The 19,582-nt window shown below is 38.5% G+C and overlaps 1 long non-coding RNA gene, 1 pseudogene and 1 gene segment (V, D, J or C); 2 read left to right on the top strand and 1 right to left on the bottom strand.

Moving 5' to 3' along the window:
* Positions 1 to 5,222: 5,222 nt before the first annotated feature.
* On the top strand, positions 5,223 to 14,147 carry LOC101173719 (annotated as a pseudogene).
* A 1,106-nt stretch (positions 14,148 to 15,253) lies between these two features.
* On the bottom strand, positions 15,254 to 16,778 carry LOC110015846. The gene is made up of 3 exons (XR_002291106.2): positions 16,752 to 16,778; positions 16,570 to 16,644; positions 15,254 to 15,658 (listed from the first exon to the last, which is right to left on the bottom strand). It is a non-coding gene; the product is annotated as an uncharacterized LOC110015846 (long non-coding RNA).
* A 146-nt stretch (positions 16,779 to 16,924) lies between these two features.
* On the top strand, positions 16,925 to 19,326 carry LOC101173480. The segment is given in 3 exon segments: positions 16,925 to 16,945; positions 17,834 to 17,885; positions 18,782 to 19,326. Coding segments are annotated over 3 exon segments (390 nt in total).
* The last annotated feature ends 256 nt before the right edge of the window (positions 19,327 to 19,582 follow it).

Raw genomic sequence — 19,582 nt, 5'->3', positions numbered from 1 at the left:
TTTTTTTTTTGTTTGTTTTTTTTTAACTTGTCCTGTCCAACAGCTGGGCAGACAGATGAGAGCTGAGGGCCTCTTGTGTTGGACATATTTTACTTTAACAAGAGGGGTTATTAATCTTCAGACAAACCAAAATGTTTGAAATGTTTGTTTAAATGTGATTTCCTTCCTGGGTGTGGCCAGCCAATTAACTGGAGCCCATAAAAGAGAAGGAGCTTCAGTGTGAAGGGAGGGATGTGTGAGCTGTGCAGCCAGAGTGTGAGACCAGAGAATAAAACCTGTTCCTGAACTTAAGAGTCATCTGCCTCCTATGTACACCAGGCCACTCTTGTCACGTCACATTGTGACAAAGAGCAGCACTCTGATCATGGATTACAACAAACTGGTGAGCAGAAAAACTTCAGACTAAATACTACAATATTATTTCATACCAACCTCAAATCATTTGGACCAAATCACTGTTATTTCTCTGATATTTGGATTATTTAGTAAAACAGACATTTGGAAATGTAGATTATAAATAATCATCATGTTCAAATAAAGAACTTCCCTTTTTGTCCTTCTAGAAAGAAACATTGCTGCAATACTGTTTAGTCATGAAGAAATTGTAGCATGCATGACAACGGTTTGAATAGAATTCTGGAAAAAACTAAATCTGCTTTTTAGAAAAACAGAATCAGAAGAATCTTCAAGCTGAGAGAAGAAACTGTTTCAGAGTTTTCAAGTTTTCTCTTGGAGTTTTCTGTTTTCTGATTCTGGCTGGACCCATGACTCGCTGTAAGAATTTAACATTTTATTTCCAACATCTAATATTCAGTTTTTAGGTACACTGTAAAAAAATCTGTATACTTAAGAGTAAAACACTGTAAAACCACAACAAGAAAACCTAAATTGTTATTTTGACTTAAAGTTCCTGTTAATCAGTTCATTCATTATGACCCCAGTGACTGCCTAGGAAAGGCTTTTGCAGCTTTATTAGATGATGTTGGTTTCACCCAAAGTGTGAATGAACCCACTCGCTGTCATAAGCACACCCTGGACCTTGTTCTAACCCATGGTATAGAGATCAGCCAGCTGAGTGTCCTTCCTCTTAACCCCATCATTTCTGATCACTTTCTGATTACCTTCCAGTTTACACTGGAACATCCTTCTGCCCCAGTGAATAAGAAACAGCTTAGAAGAACCTTAACTGACCGTTCTGTGTCTGAGTTTAAACACACAGGTCAGCCAGTACTTAGTGATATTCTGAGAAAATACTCTGAGTCCAGCTCCCATAGCATCAGTCCTAGTATAAATGACCACTTTGTTAATGATGCTTTACAAGCCCTCAGGAGTACACTCGATGTTGTTGCCCCCTTGAAACCTAAGTTCGTCAGACAAAACCGAGTAGCACCGTGGTTTAACACTGAAACTCGTTCTCTTAAACAAGAAACCCGTAAGTTGGAAAGAGAATGGCGCCGCTCCGGTTCAGAGCAGTCTCTGGATATCTGGAAACACATCCTATTAAATTATAAAAAAGCTCTGCGTAGAGCTAGAAGCCAGTACTATTCAACCTTAATATCAGAGAATGGAAACAATCCAAGATTTCTTTTTAGCACTATTGCTAAATTAACTCCCAGTCAGAGCTCAGTAGAACCACATGTTCCTGTTTCTCTCAGCTCTGATGATTTTCTTACATTTTTTGATAGTAAAATCTCAAATATTAGACATAAGTTAAATGAAGTTATTCCTACCATCAGCCCAGAACAGGCTGAAGCGGTAGAAATGGAGGCATCCATAGAAACCTCTGTAACATTAGACTGCTTCACTGCTGTGGATCAAGCGGAAATAACATCAATTATTACGTCCTCCAAATCGTCAACGTGTCTGTTAGACCCAATTCCCACTAGACTTTTTAAAGAAACTTTTCCCCTAATTAATGATCCCATATTAACAATGATAAATGCCTCTCTGGAAACGGGTTACGTGCCACAGTCTTTTAAATATGCAGTTGTTAAACCTCTTCTGAAAAAGCCCAGTTTGGATCCTAGCATCTTGGCCAACTATAGACCGATATCAAACCTGCCCTTTATTTCTAAAATCCTAGAAAGAGTTGTAGTTAAGCAGTTTTACTGCCACCTACAGGACAACAGCCACTTTGAAGACTTTCAGTCGGGGTTTAGACCCCACCACAGCACGGAAACTGCACTAGTTAGAGTCTCTAATGACTTGTTATTGGCCTCAGAAAAGGGACTAGTTTCTATTCTGGTCCTGTTGGACCTCAGTGCAGCCTTTGACACTATCCATAGATTAGAGCAGGACATAGGGATCAGAGGATCTGCTCTCCAGTGGTTTAAATCCTATATATCCGATAGGTATCAGTTCATTAATGTAAATGGCCATTCCTCTCACTGCACTCGAGTTAACTATGGAGTCCCACAGGGCTCAGTTTTAGGACCCCTCCTGTTTACGCTTTATATGTTACCCCTAGGAAACATAATCAGGAAACACAGCATTAATTTTCATTGTTATGCCGACAATACGCAGTTGTATTTATCCATGAAGCCTGACCAGAATGACCAGATAGAGAAACTGAATGCCTGCATCAGTGACATCAAGACCTGGATGACAATTAATGACCTCCTCTTGAACCCAGAAAAAACTGAGGTCATTATACTAGGTCCTAAAAACCTCAGAGATACTCTGTCTGCTCAGATAGTCTCCCTGGATGGCATAAGTATAGCCCCTAATTCCACAGTTAGAAACCTTGGGGTTTTATTTGACCAGGATTTATCATTTAAGGCTCACATATCTCAGGCGTGTAGAACTGCCTTTTTTCACCTGCGGAATATTGCTAAGATCAGAAATATACTTTCTAAGAGTGATGCTGAAAAACTCATCCATGCATTTGTTACGCCGAGGCTGGATTACTGTAACTCTTTGTTAGCAGCGTGTCCTAAGAGTTCCTTAAGAAGTCTCCAGCTTGTTCAGAACGCAGCAGCAAGATTGTTAGCAGGAATTAGCAGAAGAGATCCCATCACTCCTCTGTTAGTTTAGCTCCATTGGCTCCCAGTTGATTCCAGAATCAAGTTCAAGATCCTCCTGTTAACCTATAAGGCCTTACATGGAATGGCCCCGTCCTATATTAAGGACCTCATAGTCCCTTACCATCCAATGAGAACACTTCGCTCGCAAAATGCAGGACTGCTTGTGGTTCCTAGAATTAGTAAAAGTACGGTTGGAGGTAGAGCGTTTAGCCACCAAGCCCCTGTTTTATGGAATAAACTCCCAGCTCATGTAAGAGAGGCCGACTCAGTTTCTACATTCAAAGTTAGACTGAAAACATTCCTATTTTGACAGGCTTATTGTCAGACTAGTTAGTATTTAGAGCAGTGTTTTTCAACCTGTTTTTAGCCACGGCACACTTTAACCCTGACAAAATCCCGCGGCACACCAGCATCCATTGGCAGAAAAAGCAGGAAGTTGCGGCTGTTTTTTTCTAAGAGATGAACTCTATTTTTGGTATTTTTGTTAGAACTGAGCGACTTTATCAGCAGAATTAAGAACAAGGAAGTGAAGACTTTAACCACTTCTGATTGGTCAGACTGATGACATGTGATTAAGCCTTCAAGAATGATTGGCGGAGACAGTTAAAGGGGCGGGACTTTTCCTTACACAGTTATAGCTGCAGCTAAATCGCTGTACCGTGATTCTTATCAAAATGTCTTTAATAGAATTAAATAAACACAAAGAAAAAGTAATTTTAAGATCCTTTATATTCTTAACTACTCAGTGTTTCATCAGGGCCTGTTTGGATGAACAAAGAGCTTATATCCTGGAGATGGAAAATGTTAGTGCAGTTAATGAGGGCAATCTCCCACGGCGCACTTGATCATCTCCCACGGCACACTAGTGTGCCGCGGCACACTGGTTGAAAAACACTGATTTAGAGATTATTTAACTTAATGTTAATTTGTTTAAATTAAACTTAATAACTTTTTCTTTTAAAAGGCTGCTAGAAGTTGAAGCTGGGGTAACTATGGTGCTCCGGGGTTCTGTCCTCTTTTCTTTTCTACTTCTACGCTTCCTCTCCTCTATTCTTGATCATAATTTATCATTTAGTTCTCCATGCCACTGTTTGGTACAGTGCGATTCATGTATTGTCCCTCTTTTCCTCTCCCCTCCTGGGGAGTGGGAGTGCTTCCAGACTCCAGTTGGCTCATCCGTGCTCCAGTTCCTGACCGAGTACCTTGTCTCTGCTCCTGCTCCTACACCTGGCTGTGGATCCTGCCTCTGGCTCATCTCTGGCTCGTCTCTGCTCTGTACCTGACCGAGTACCTTGTCTCTGCTCCTGCTCCTACACCTGGCTGTGGTTCCTGTGTCTGGCTCGACTCGCGCCTTTGAGCGTCCCCACAACCACGGCTGGATGAAGTGTGTGTGTGTGTGTGTGTGTGTGTGTGTGTGTGTGTGTGTGTGTGTGTGTGTGTGTGTGTGTGTGTGTGTGTGTGTGTGTGTGTGTGTGTGTGTGTGTGTGTGTGTGTGTGTGTGTGTGTGTGTGTGTGTGTGTGTGTGTGTGTGTGTGTGTGTGTGTGTGTGTGTGTGTGTGTGTGTGTGTGTGTGTGTGTGTGTGTGTGTGTGTGTGTGTGTGTGTGTGTGTGTGTGTGTGTATTTAGGAAGCTAATTCTTCTCTAAGAGTTCTGGTAAATCGCCTGTCCGTCCTGGGGGAGGATCCCTCCTTCATGTGGGCACCCCTGAGGTTTCTTCGTTTTTTCCGGAATCCGGTTTTTTGGGGAGTTTTTCCTTACCGCGAAGGGGGGTCTAAGGGCAGGGATGCCAGTATAGCTTAGTCAGTTTGTTAGTTCATTTTAGTATTTTTCTATTGAACTCTTTGTATTCGTGATCCTTTTAAGTTCATGTTTTACTTCGAAGCCCATCGAGACGACTGTTGTTGTGATTTTGGGCTATACAAATAAAATTGAATTGAATTGATTTGAACAATTGCAACAGTAAGTAGATAAATAAAAGAATGAATGAGTTAAAAAGGAACACAAATTATTTTGCAATTTCATGGACAAAGCAGAAATTCAAAATGCCAGCAGAAGAGGATCTGACTGTCATTTTGGATCCAATAAAACACATTTCTTTTACCACAGCAAGAATGGAAGTAAAGGACCACATATGACATTTACCATTTGGGGAGAGTAGATAAATACTACTGATAAATACTTGATTGCTCTGATTTTATTCATGACATCTTCAGCTCCTGTGTTGCTTCTGCTAACACACAGAGGTAGAGACACTGATCTAGAATAGGAACTGTGTGGAGAAACAGAAAGTTGGTTCAATCAGGTCAGACTAGTTAGACAGGTTAGTTAGACATTCTGCTTCTGCTTTTAGACAGAGAAGAAAACAACCTGCAGAGCTCAGAGATCTGTTGTTCAGCTCACAGCAACAGAGACATCTGAACCCAGAAGGACCTGGACTCTGATATGAACCCATGAAAGACCGGGATTATTTACTATCTGCAGTGAGGATAAACGCCTGAGGGCTCGGTTCTTTGAGCAGCTGACGACTCCTGAACAGAATCGAGTTCAGACACTCTGACTTTTTGGCTGTTTCCTCTGAACATTCCTTACATACATGTGAGTATCTGTGTGGTAAAAATCAGTTTTGTTGAGAAAAAACAGCTTCTTGATTTCTAAAAAAGGAGGATGATGTTTAGTTTTTTAACAATTCCTGCTGTGGTGTTCAGAACAGTTGAAGGACAGATGGTGGTGGACTTTGCTAAAAGAATAATGAAGATAGAAAAGACAGAAGCATAGAGTGACACAGCATAGCATAGAGGAGGATAAAAATCAGTTCTATTTTAGGATATAATGCAACCTGAAACAGACCAGTGTTTGCATAGTTGTGGTTGGGGAGATAGCCAGACAGCAAAGAATGTTGGTGTGAGGATGACTCTGGTGGTGACGAAGATGAAAAGGACCAGAGCAGAGAAGAGGAATTGATACAGTCTATAGCAGATCAAAAAGTTCTTCCAGATGACTAAACATACAGCTACAGTAATCAGGTGAAGAAAAATGTCTTCCATATTTCCATAGTTCTTTGTTTGGTTTCATTTGTTGAATAGGTTTTCTTCGTTCTTGTAATTAACTTTTTTTCAGGCTTATTTTCCAATCACTGTCTCATCTGGTTTTATTTACTATTTATCCACAGCTGTTATTTTTTAATCCATTAGAACCCAGACTTATATTTCCTTAAATAGAAAAGTATTAACTTTAATCCAAACCACTTGGATTAATAATCTGTGTTTGATTTCACCAGAAAAGATGAAGATGTTCATAACTCTGTTCTTCCTCTGTCATGCAGCGTCTGCAGGTAAGACCACAAGCTGCAGTTTTTATTTCAACATTTCCTACCAGACATTGTTGTTACTTTGGAGCTAAAACAGATGACATTGCTGTCATTGTTCACGTCCAGAAACAAAACTCTGCATAGGTAGCTGAGTTTGTGGAGATGAAAACATTTAGAAAGCTGTTTCATTCTAGTGTGTGTGTGTGTGTGTGTGTGTGTGTGTGGGGGGGGGGGGGGGGGGGGGGGCTGTACTAGAGAGACAAATGTTTCTGAAATTAATCACTATGCAGCAAATTCAACTAACTAGAAAAAGAAAGTCAGCTAAGGTCATAGACTGGCTTCAGCTGGAAATGAAAAGGAAACCTGAAAAGCAAAGAAGCAACAACGACATAGTACCAATTTAAAACAACATTTTTATCATTTGTGACTCAAAATCAGAAGCATGGCAGATCTAACTCTGTTACAGACAGAACATTGCTAGAAGCACAGCAATCTATCTGCAGTGCCTTTCGAAAGTTTGCGGTCCTCTTGAACTTTTCAACCTTTGTCACATTTCAGGCTTCAAACAAAGATATAAAACTGTTACTTTTTTGTGAAGAATCAACAACAAGTGGGACACAATCAGACAGAATTTATTTAATATTTCAAACTCCTCTAACAAATAAACTGAAAAATTGGGCTTGCAAAATTATCCAACGTCCTTAAGTTAATACTTTGTAGCCCCACCTTTTGCTGTGTGTTCCTTGTTCTTTATGATGCTCTCTGCGCTTTAAACGGACCTCTGAGTCAATCATCGAGCAGGTGCATTTATACAGAGACTTTATTACATCCATGTGGATTCTATTCATCATCATTCGTCATTTAGGTCAACATTGGATCCTTCAGAGATCCTCAATGAACATCTGAAGAAAGTTTGCTTCACTGAAAGGAAAGGGGCGGAATCATTTTGGACGCCCAAAATTTCTGCCTTTTATTTGTTAAAGTTTAAAATGTCCAATAAATTTCGTTCCACTTCATGATTGTCCCCCACTTGTTGATTCTCCACAAAAATATTTCAGTTTTATATCTTTATGCACCTGAAAAGGGCAAAAGGTTGAAAAGTTCAAGGGGGCCAAATACTTTGGCAAGGCACTGTAGATTCATTGCTGTGCTTCCAGCAACGTACTGTTTGTGGCAGAGTTGAAACAGCCATGGTTCTGATATTGTGTCACAAATGATAAAAATGTTGTTTTTCAATGGTTCCAGGTCATTGTTGCTTTTATGCTTCACAAGGCACTGTATGGTCTGTGATTACAGCTGTCAATCAAAAACAGCTTTGCAGTCACATTAGTTAAAAGACGCAGGAGAGGATTTTTTTATTTTTGAGTTGAAAAACACACAGTAAAAGTTAAGTCTGGATCTTTTCTTATTGCAAATAATTATAAGTTTTTGGCGATGTTTAATGGTTTCCCCCTTCAAGAATAAAGTGGTCAAAAAACAAATGTGTAGTTGAAATTCCATTATAGAGCTCTCCTAAATTTAAGGGAAAAATATTGAATCATTGTTGTGATGTTACTCTGTGAGGAAATATATTGTTCACCCAAAAATGTAAATTATATTTTGATAAAAGAAATTGTGTTTCAGTATGAAATATATTCAAAAATTGCCATGCATACAATTTTACTTTTAGGCTGCTCTGTAGATCATAATTTGTTTTTTGTTTTTTCAGTGACATTATTTAAGGCGTTGAGTCATTGATTCATTTGCAACAAGTAAATAAAAATAAGTCCTCAGTTAGGAGATGCTCTAGGGACTTTATTTTTTATAAATATATTTTGATAAATGCAGAAATAAGATGTAATTTTTTTCTTCAGTGAAACACTCTCTGAAATGGATCACCACTGGCACTTCTGGAGAAAACAAACCTTCCTGAGTATGTGGTTACGGCTTTAATGGACAAAGTTGAGCTTGGAAACTTTGACAGCATCAAGAGAGAATTTGAATCAAAACAAGACTGGATAAAAAAACTATTCAACGAAAGACCTAAAATCTTCCAGTATTATATAAATAAATGTCGTCGCAATCAGCAATTATTTAAGGCCAACATGGATGTTTTCAAGGATCGTCTAAATCAAACTGAAGGTAAAGTTGAAGATTTACGGTGTTTAATTCTACAAAGAAGTTCTCATGTGGAGATCCTTGTTTAAAAAGTGTTCCCATCTTTAAACAAGTTAAATGTTCTACAAAACAAATCAACATGACCTAACGGTAAAAACAAACAAACCCAAAGGTGTCTGGTTTTCAGCTAGCAGTTTTAATAGATAAAATCATTTTTATTACCCTTGAGATAAAAGAGGAAGACAATTCCTGGTAAAATAAAGGTAAAATAAAAATGAAATAAATAATCATGAAAATCTAAATTAGACATTTCTAAATGACTCCAACCTCATTATAGTGTTCTTCTTTGGTGTTCAGGTTCTCACATTCTCCAAAGAATAGGCGGCTGTGAGTGGGACGATGAAAGCGATGAAGTCAAAGGTTTTGAACAGTACAGTTATGATGGAGAAGAATCTGTCTGGACCTGCAGACCGAGACATGGATTGCACCAAAAACACAAGCTATTGTGATAAAACATTTATGGGATGCAGACAAAGAGAGATTAAAGCACATTCAACACATGCTCATATCAATGTGTCCTAAAATGCTTCAGGATTACATGCACTATGGGAGGAGTTTTCTGCAGAGAACAGGTAGATTCAACAACACTAACTAGTTCATACAAATAAATGCTGAATATGGGAGACATTTTTCCCTTTATTTTCTTTGTGCAGAGAGTCCTTCGGTATCTTTTCTCCAGAAGACTCCCTCCTCTCCGGTCTGCTGCCATGCCACTGGCTTTTATCCTGACAGAGCTGATCTGTTCTGGAGGAAAGATGGAGAGGAGATCCATGAGGGTATGGAGAAGGGACAGATCCTACCTAACCATGATGGAACCTTCCAGATGAGCTCAGAGCTGAACGTTTCATTGATCAAACATGAGGACTGGAGGAGGTATGACTGTGTGTTCCAGCTCTCTGGACTAACAGAAGACATCGTCTCCACGCTGGACAAAACACAGATTCAGACAAACTGGGGTAAGATTGTAAACTTTAGCCCCAGCACCTTAGTGTTACCTAATCCAGATCATCTTTAAAACAGAAGCATGTGAGGAGTTTCTAACAAGAAGTCACTAAAACACTTTTGATCTGCCAAGTCTTTTGACCCTGAATGTCAGTTTGATCCATGTTTCTACTCAGTTTCTCCATCAGAGTTTCCAGTTGGTCCTGTTGTTGGAGGAGCAGCTGGAGTGGTTCTGCTCCTGGTGATCAGTGGAGTCCTCTACTGCTGTTGGAGAAACAGAAATGGTGAGAAACAATGAAATCACAGGATCCATTCAGTCCAGATCATTGGAACAAAAAGACTAGATTATAAATTAATGTCATTTCTAGTCTATATGATCTGACTGTAACGTCTTTTTACTGTGTTTCAGACTTCCAGCCTGTTGATGGTAAGTGTTGACCATTTAGAGCAGGGGTGTCCAAATCCAGGCTCCAAGGGTCGGCCTCCGAATGGTTTTCCAGAAATCTTGCCCTATTGATCTGCTGCTGATGACCTGGATCAGGTGTGTTTAGCCAATAAGAAGTTTCAATGGCAGGTTGGTTGGAAAACATGTAGGACACCAGCCCTCTAGGCCTGGATTTGGACACCCCTGCTTCAGATCTTTGATCTTTTCTCTTGATGTTTGGAATAATATAAGATATGCAGAAGGTTCCAAAAGACTCTAAATCCAACACAATGACCAAACGCATCAATGCAGCGATGCAAAAAGAAAATGAGATGAGGGGAAACATCGGCAGAATCTTCAAGATTGGCTGCTGCCGCCTGACTTTTGGATAAGTTGTTGGTGTGGTGGTGAATGTAGACGGCGGCAGTCAGGTGACTACCAGGCGTCAATCAGTCAGCCGGGGATTACGTCATGAATATAGTAGCCATAAGGCGGGCGGCAACAGCTACGATTGGCAGATGTGGAAATGTCCCCACATGGCCACCATCCACATCAAATGGACCCTCAGCCACCCGGTAGCTTGGAGGTGTATAAAAAGCAGGCCATTATGCATTCCTGGTCATTCACAATTCAGATTTTGAGCACAAATTATAATCTTTTTTTCACAATAATCTATCATTTACTCATTTATAGACAACATGCCTCCCAATAAAAGCCCAAGGTTCTGATTTATTCAGGTTCTTCTCAGCATCAACCACAATTCAATCAGACGGTGGCAGTGGGACGATATCACATGAGCAGGGGGGTGGCAGTCTGAAATCTGCCAATCATCAGATAATTTTAGGAACCTTGGAGACCCTCTTATCAGTCAGTTATTGTGCTGCTTCCTTTCTTCCAACCGCCTGTCACTGGACTTTAATGTGCCCAGGCAGCCACTGTCTGATGGAAAAAAAATTGTCTGGTCGCCGTTTAATTTGAACTTTTCTTAAATCCTCTGTGCCCGCTGTTAGGTGCGGGAAAACGTGACTGCTACATGATTGCAAATGCCGCTGCACCTGCCAATTTCTCTGAAAAACTTACATTTAAGCCCCCCCAAATGTGACCAAAGTCTTACAGGGTAAAATATAATCATATACTTTAATAAAAATAAATTTGTTCTCTTTGTATATTAAAAATAATTTGTTTCAAGATCTTTGCAGCAAAATGTTTAGTTAAAAAATATACATTAAAAGTGACAAACAAACCTCAGGAGAATATTTTTTCTTTCCGTGGAAAAAGGTGCAGAATCATTTCTGCTTTTGGGTTTGCCAAAATGTTTTTCTGTCTCCAAATTTACTATAAATGCTCATAATGTCAAAACATGTCAAATGGAATCAAGAGAAAACTGTAAATGGGATTCTGCATACAAATGTGACTCCACTTTCAGCTAATATTTAAAATTATGTGAGAAAGGCTTTTTGGAACAAAACTCTTTCTCTCTATGAACACCACCTTAAAACAGTCTGTTGCTCATTTTAAATTTTTCTTTACAGATGGTCTATAAAAAGAAGAAACCTCAAGTGAAGGATCCAAAGAATCTCAAGAAGATTTTTTTTTTTTGTCTGATGAACAGTTGATTTGTACAAAAAAGACACAGAAACACTACAGTTGATTTCACTATTATCAGCACATGGAATGAAATAGTGAAGGCTGTATTGGAGGTGAAGCTTCTGGGAATCAGTTCTGATCCGTGCTGACAGTGAACGTCTGAGACGGATCCTGAATCAACTCTGGAACCAGGAATCAAACACAGCTTCTATCTGCATGAAGGTGTTCTTGGTGTATATATGTCATTACTCTACTATTGCAATACTGTAACTTCTGGAAAACATGTTATTTCTGTGTTACTATCCATGTTTTAGTCACAATACGATTTTTTTTCAAACAAATTTTTATTGAAAAAGCACGACAATTATAGATTGCATTAATAGATTACAATGTTCTTGCTTTCTCAGTTTTAAATGAAAATAGAACAAACGTGTGAGAGAGCAGGGATTTTCAAAACAATGGTATGACATAATTTCAGTGACACTTCACATAAAGTCTGATCTTCTTGGCTTTACATATTCTGTCCATTTAGACCAAGTACTTTAAAAAAAAACATCCAGTTGTTGTTGTCGTGAGTGAGAAATTATTTCCATAGTATAAATTCTTTGTACATTGTCTAACCAGTCCTCTGCCGTTGGTTGTTCAGGTTTAAGCCATTTTCTGATTATTGTTTTCTTACTAGCCGCCAGTAGAATGTAGAGCAGTTTTTTACTTTTATTGTGCAGGCCATCTATTTTCCTAAAAAAAAGACTTTCAAAGGACAATGGGAAGACAATAGAAAATATATTTTACAGATGTTCAGGAATGTCAGACCAGTATTTCGTGACAACCACACAGTTCAAAACATATGGAAGTGATTGGCTACATTATTACTACACCTCCAACATTTACTGACTGTTCCTAGGTATTTTTTCTGAGAGGGTGTTGTAAGAAACCTTGTTATGCTCTTCCAACAGAATTCACGCCAAGTTTTTGATTCTGTTGTGACTCATTGTTTCCAACATAGTTGTTCCAAATCCTCTTCTGTAATAGTGAGCTCTCCTTACTCTCATTTTTCCTTTACATAATACGTGTTCACCCCAGTATGTGTCAATATACTTTTGTATCATTTTGAAATTATTTTTGTAGGGCATATTGTTTTTATTATTGTTTGAAAAGTTTGAAGAAACCTCGGGTCATCTGCGGGTATTTTAATCTTTTGATTGAAATAGTGCCTGACCTGTAAATATCTGAAGAAATCCTCAGAGTTTAACCTGTGTTTTTGTTTTAGGGGTAACAAATGTTTGAAACACTCACTTTTTGACAAATAAGTTGTAATCAGTTATTCCTTTTGCAATCCATAATTTAAATCTGCCATCATAATTGTTGGGGGTAAACTCTGAGTCGTACGCACACCATCTAAGAATCTTTGAGTCTTACACCAAGTTACATTTTTTGACTGTGTCATTCCAGGTAAGCATGATGATTTAATCATCATACTTACCAGCTAATAAAGCTTCTCATTGTATTCTTTCAGAAGCCTTCAGCTCTAGATCTTTCCATCCTGCAACGAATGCTGATAAGAGGCTTCAACTGGGCAGCACTGTCTTGTAAACGAGGGAGATTTCTGCCACCTTGATCCGTTTTATTGTAATGTTTTATATTTAGTTCTGGTTTTTTTACCTCTCCATATGTATCTTGATAACATCTTATCCCATTCTACAAATTGCTTTTGGGGTATGGGAAATGGTAAACATTGGAATAAATATAACATTCGTGGTAAAACATTCATTCTTATTGAGTCAATCCGAGAGTGAAGATCTAAAAATGGTATTGCATTCCACCTTTACAGATCTGACTGTAGTTCATTATTAAGTGGTCCATAGTGCACATCAAACATCTTTGTGCAAATGAATGCCTAAATATGTAATTCGGTCTGCTTGCCATTCCCATTTGTAATCATCTTAATATTTTGAGGGGGGCTGTAGTTTAAAGTTAAACCTGGGTCTTGTTTACATTAATTTTAAACCCTGAGAGAGTACCAAAGTCTTTGAAGGATTCCGTAATTATAGGTAGGGTTTTTTAGGTTGAAATATGGATACTAGAAGATCATCTGCAAATAAGGCAAGTTCTTGTTCCTCTCCTGCTACTTTTACTCCTTTGATGTCTGCTGTTTGCCTGATCCACTGGCCAAGAAGTTCAATGTTACATCCCTGTCTGGTTCCTCTCTCTAAGGTTATCATCTCTGTGAGGTCTCCACTGATTTTAATCCTGGAAATTGGTTTGTTATATAACCCTGAAATTGCCTCAATAATTGATCAACAAGGTGTTGTGTCTGAGGTTGATTTCACTCTGATGTGTCTGAGGCTTGATTTTAACTACTTTCAGAGGAAGGGTCATGCTCCAGGAACACAGATGGAGAACGTCCTACGCTTCGTCAAAGCCAGAGACGGACAGAAAGCTGCTGCTGCAACTGCCACCTCTCCCAGCAGCAGCTCTGCATCAGTTCTTTCAGGCCTGGCAGCTAAATCTGCTCATAGGTCAAATGTTTCAGTCTCCAAACTGTTCTCTGCAGTGTGTCTGCTCGTGTTTTCATAAATTCACGTTTAACATCTCAATTGCTTTCTAGATCAAAATCCTTCGTCTCTGGTCGGCTTTTTGGTAGAGATGCAGGTGAAAGTGAAGAAGCTTGTGGGAAGACCTGCATTTCCAGGAACATTAGAAATGAACAGTCAGAGTGTAGATCTCTTCATGATAAGTGAGATCCTGTATTATCGTTGTTTTGTACAGCCTCCTCTACATCTGCTGCTTCATCCAAAACCTGTGAGGAGCCTACAGATGCAGAGCTGGTCAGCGCTGTAGTTGACATAGAGAGTGAGGAACAGAACAGACACATTCATAGGTCAGGTTGGACACATTGATGTGTCAGCTGATGTGAACTGCTGTTTTTCTACGATTTGAAGATGATTCTGTGATGGGAGATGAACTGGAAACAGAACAGTAAGTTTGGGTTTGGGTCTAAGTGCTGCTTCTCACTGACACCAACTTCAGCTTCATCATAACTACTAGATGATCTGCAGCTCAACACCAACTCTCTCTGCTATTGCAGTCACTTCTTTCTGCTTTCAGGATCAACAACATTGAACTGGATGGATTTAATGACAAATACAATAGGAGTAGTAGTTTACATTTTAAATTTAAGTTTGTTTTTTACATGTTTTCTTAGACACTGTTAAGGATGTAAATTAAAATAAAAGATTCTTGCAAACAAACAGAGTAAGAGTAAATGTGCAAAAGCTAAAGAAAAATAATCCAGATTTTCTTCCGTTTGGTCTGATTTAAATAAACCCACAGAAATACAGAGACATGAAACCATCAGATGTTCCACTGTGGTTCCATCAGAGAGCAGCAGAGACGCATTAAAAAAGCTAAAATGCTGTTTTTTCTGTTTCAGTTTGCTGAAAGCAAAAAAAGACCTTTGACTTTCTTGTTTTGGTCCAGGAGACAAGCTTCACTGATGAACCATGACAGCAGGAGGTTTCTTCACATGTTCAACAAAGTCTAGAACACTGGAATCTGTTTCTTGATAAAACATTGAAAACGTTTTTTTTTTTATTTGAATATTTTAGCCCAGAACTCACTCCTTAATCACTTCTTCTGTTGAAAAATAGGATTCAATCAGTTCAATAACGGACAATAAATTTTTTTTTTTAAATATCTGGTTCACATAGAAAAGAAAAAGCAGTCATTTCAGACAAACACTTAGCATTTTATTAACTAGCATAACGTGATGAAGATGATCCATGTTCCTTTTGGAGTCAGTGGTTTCCATAGAGACACTTTGCATCAGCAGCTCCATGCTCCAGTGCTCTGGGAGACTTTATAGTCCTGAGAGTTGAAGACTGGATGACTGACAGCTGTCCTTCATCACAGCAGAAGACACAGAAATCCTCCTCCTCTTCCTCCTCATCTTCCTCCAAAACATGAGTGTGATGTGCGTCCTCATCTGGACTCTCACATCAAAGCACTTTTTATGTAGTTATATGTATATAACTGTCTGTCTGTTTTTCACCTCCATTGTTTCTTTGCTCATCAGGTCTGTTGTCTTGAACAAAAACTTCTTTTGTCTCTGAAGATCCCAGTTGAAGCTGCAGCAGGACTTTGACTGACTTTTCATCTGATGGAGACAGTTTGTCTTTGAACAACGGACTGGATGCCAGAAATCAGTCAGAAGGATTTCTGCTGATAAAGCAGAAAATATGAAAAAGACAAATTATTCAGACAAAAACAGAAAGACGACCAACGTCTGTAGAAAAAGAGGATCATTTTCACACAAATGCAAATACATTTAAAGTTTGTTCAAAGTGGAAACATGTTCATGGATTTTCTAGTTGTTCTTCTCTTTAGTTTATAAATCTTCACAGTTTTTCTGTCATCATTCTGTGAAAACTGATGATTTGGTGATGAGGATAAAAAAATGAATACAACTGTACTTCAATCAACAACTTTTATCATGTTCAGTAAATTAAAAATGAAATTATGAATGAAACACTCTAAGCTGACAGATGTACTATTGACATGATTTTTACATAATAGAAAAAAAATCTATTCAGCCATGATCTGTTTTTTTATCTGATATCTGTTTTATGTATTTTATATCCAACGTCTGTTTTTATTGTTTTATGTGTTTAAAATCCAAAGTCAGAATTGTATTATTTTCTCTTAAATGTTAGAAACTAAATAAGAATTCTAACAAAATAATTTGGAAAATAAACACACACGTGTGTGTGTGTGTGTGTAGGTGTGTGTGTGTGTGTGTGTGTGTCTACAATGAACTGTATTGGTTCAGTTTCTGTTCTCTGTGACTGAAAGAGGTTTTTGTACGACTGTTTTTCACTGTGTGAACACAGCCTGACTGTTGATTTCATGAACACTCTGACAGTAATAAACTGCTGCATCTTCAGCCTGAATTCCACTGATGGTCAGAGTGAAATCAGAGTTTGATCCACTGCCTGTAAAACGACTTGGAATCCCTGATTCTTGATAGGTAGCCCAGTAAATGAGTAGTTTAGGAGATTCTCCATCTTTCTGTTGGTACCAGGATAGACGTTGATAGCCGTTATGAACATAAACATCCTGACTGGTCCTACATGAGATGGAGACAGTTCCTCCCACAGCAGAGCTCACTGCTCCAGGCTGAGTCACTGTGACCTGTCCTCTGGACTCTGAGGAGACAGAGACAGAAACAGAAAGCAGCTTCATGCTTTTGTGGCCTTCATTTCAGAGGGACGGATGTTCATAGAGGAGAGGAGTTGGATTCTCTGGACTTTACCTGTAAAGCAGCAGCAGAGGAGAGTCCAGATGAGGACGCACATCACACTCATGTTTAGGAGGAAGATGAGGAGGAGGAGGAGGATTTCTGTGTCTTCTGCTGTGATGAAGGACAGCTGTCAGTCATCCAGTCTTCAACTCTCAGGACTATAAAGTCTCCCAGAGCACTGGAGCATGGAGCTGCTGATGCAAAGTGTCTATATGGAAACCACTGACTCCAACAGGAACATGGATCATCTTCATCATCATGATAATTTAACAATATGATTTTTTTAAGGAAATAGTAACTTTTATTTAATTTCTAATAGTTTTTATTAGCTGGAAAAGGAGCCACTTTGAGTCTGTTTGTTTGATGACCATAAAACTGTTCAATTATTTTACATTTGTGTTAACTTCCAATATCTCAAAGTATTTTTTATTGTTGTCCATTGTTGAGGTGTCTAACTGCTATATATTCAAAACTTGTCAATGTTAAATTTTCCTTTATTCAACAGGAAACTTATCTTTAATCGCAACAAGAACTGTTTTTATCTTCTGTCTGGATGTACAGATGAACATGAAAGAGCAGCAGGATATTAAAGATTTACAATACTGAGTTTTTATATGAAAATATGAAACATTTAATCATAAATGCTCAAAGACAGATTGAACTCCAAAGATAATTCTACTTCATTTGACTGACTCAGCTGTTTATTGCATTGAAGTCAGAACTTCTGTTGATTAAAGGTTGATTTTTGTTGTTTCTGCAGAGCAACATTTTAAATAAGTTGTTGGTTCAAACAAACTGCAGCCACATTTAAACTCATTCATTACATGCATGCTTTTATTTTGGATTCAGAAGAGACATTTGAACATTTTGGGGGGATTTCTGTGTTTGTGTCATCATTTAATTTTAACGAAACAATATTTACAAGTTTTTGAGTAGGAACATCATTAAAGGAGTTTATTTACTGAGAACATTTAGATTTCTAAGACTAAGATGTGATGTTTTCATGTTTTCTGTCATCAGTTGAGTTCGTTTGTTTCAGAGTCAGAGAGCGTGTCTCTGTACAGTCAGAGGTTTTTGTATGACGCTTCCATCAGTTTGGATCACTGTGGTGGACTTTTGGTGGAGGAACCAGACTGGAGTTTGGAAGTAAGTAGATCTTTTTGCTGATTTTTATGTTTTCATGTCTTATTTCCTTCTTTAATTGATTCTGAGTTACTAGTATTCTTTATAAAATTCTATTAATTTTGATAAAATACATTTTTTATAAGCAGACTTAGTCTGCGTAAAACTTGAAAATACAAAATTGTGTTGCCTTAGAATAGAATAAATCATCATTTCTATGTGAATCAAGAAATTAGAAATATTTAGTTTATGTTAATACAGCTGGAAAGAGTCTCTGTTCAGTCAGAGGTTTTTGTAAAACACATTAGTCAGTTTGTGTCAAAGTGGTGAACTTTTGGTGGAAGAACCAGTATGAAATAATTATTTAAAAAATTACCTAAAAAAGATTTTTGGTTATTGGTTTTTATCGAGTAAACCTAAACTCTTTTTTTAGTCAAATTACTTTTTAATAACACAATATCCTATTAACAGTGTTTTTTTTTTGCAAATAATGTTATGTTAATGCGGTCATAGTGCATTAATTGGCAGTTTTTACTCAGAAAATTGATTTTTGATCATTTTATATTTCAGAACATTTACTTGTTATTTCAAGGATTTTCTGACAGAAACCTGATATTTTTGTTGTGTTTTTGTCCTAATTAGTATATTTATTTCATGTTTGATGAAGCTTTTTAAAGACATTCAGTCCAAACTTGTTTCTACATGCAGATGCATCTGCTCCTTCTCTAACCCAGTTGGACATTTTTCAGTAGAAACTGAAGTTTCTCTTGTTGCTGATCTGCATGAGAGATTTCTTCAAGGAAGTGAAACAATGTGTGAATCAATGACTAATGGAGCAGAAAAACACCTGAACACAAATCTTCCTACAACTGAAAGCACTCCATCCAGTCAGAGCCTCTAAGCTGATTGGTGTCTCCTAGGTGATGCCCCGCCCTCCCTGACAGTGCTGGCCCCCTCCATGGAGGAGCTGCAGCAGGGGAAGGCCACACTCATGTGTGTGGCCAACAAGGGCTTCCCCTCAGACTGGACTCTGTCCTGGAAGGTGGTCGGCAGCAGCAGCAGCAGCAGGGAGGAGAGCAGGAGCCCCGGGGTGCTGCAGAAGGACGGCCTCTACAGCTGGAGCAGCACCCTGAGGCTCTGTGCCGACCAGTGGGAGAAGGTGACCTGTGAGGCCAAGAGGGGATCCCAGACTCCAGTCTCAGAGACTCTCAGGAGAGACCAGTGCTCCCAGTCCTGAACTCAGACATGCTGATGGAAATCTGCTTTCTGTGCACTTCTTCTTTATTCTCTTTCTCAAACTATGTTTTCACATTTTTTACAGTTTGGCTTGGCATAATTATCTTCAAATAAAAATCTTTTTGTCAACTGACTTCTGTTTTAATGACAAAATCAAATTATTGTTTTACTGTCGTGTTACATTTTGTGAGGAATAAACTGAAACACAGAAAAAAGTTTAACCCCTTCATCCTGACTTCATGTTTAATTTTATAAATTTAAGGTGATGCTAATTGAGGTGTTTCAGGAAAACAGTTCTCACTCTGACAGCGTCAGACAGTTCTCATTCAGCAATGAACTGGTTTGGTTGCTGCAGTAAACACTGACCAGGAACTACAGAATCGACAAAACTTTTGGAAAACAAAAGAAAATAAAAAAAGGTTATGTTTGTGTGTGTTTGTGTTGGTAATTATGCCATTGTGGAAACAACGGTCTGTTTACACAGT

This window comes from Oryzias latipes, chromosome 11, assembly GCF_002234675.1.
Source record: "Oryzias latipes chromosome 11, ASM223467v1".
In the NCBI taxonomy this organism is placed as follows: Eukaryota; Metazoa; Chordata; class Actinopteri; order Beloniformes; family Adrianichthyidae; genus Oryzias; species Oryzias latipes.
Note: the sequence above shows the minus strand (reverse complement) of the source record. Positions and strands in the feature narration are given on the sequence as shown.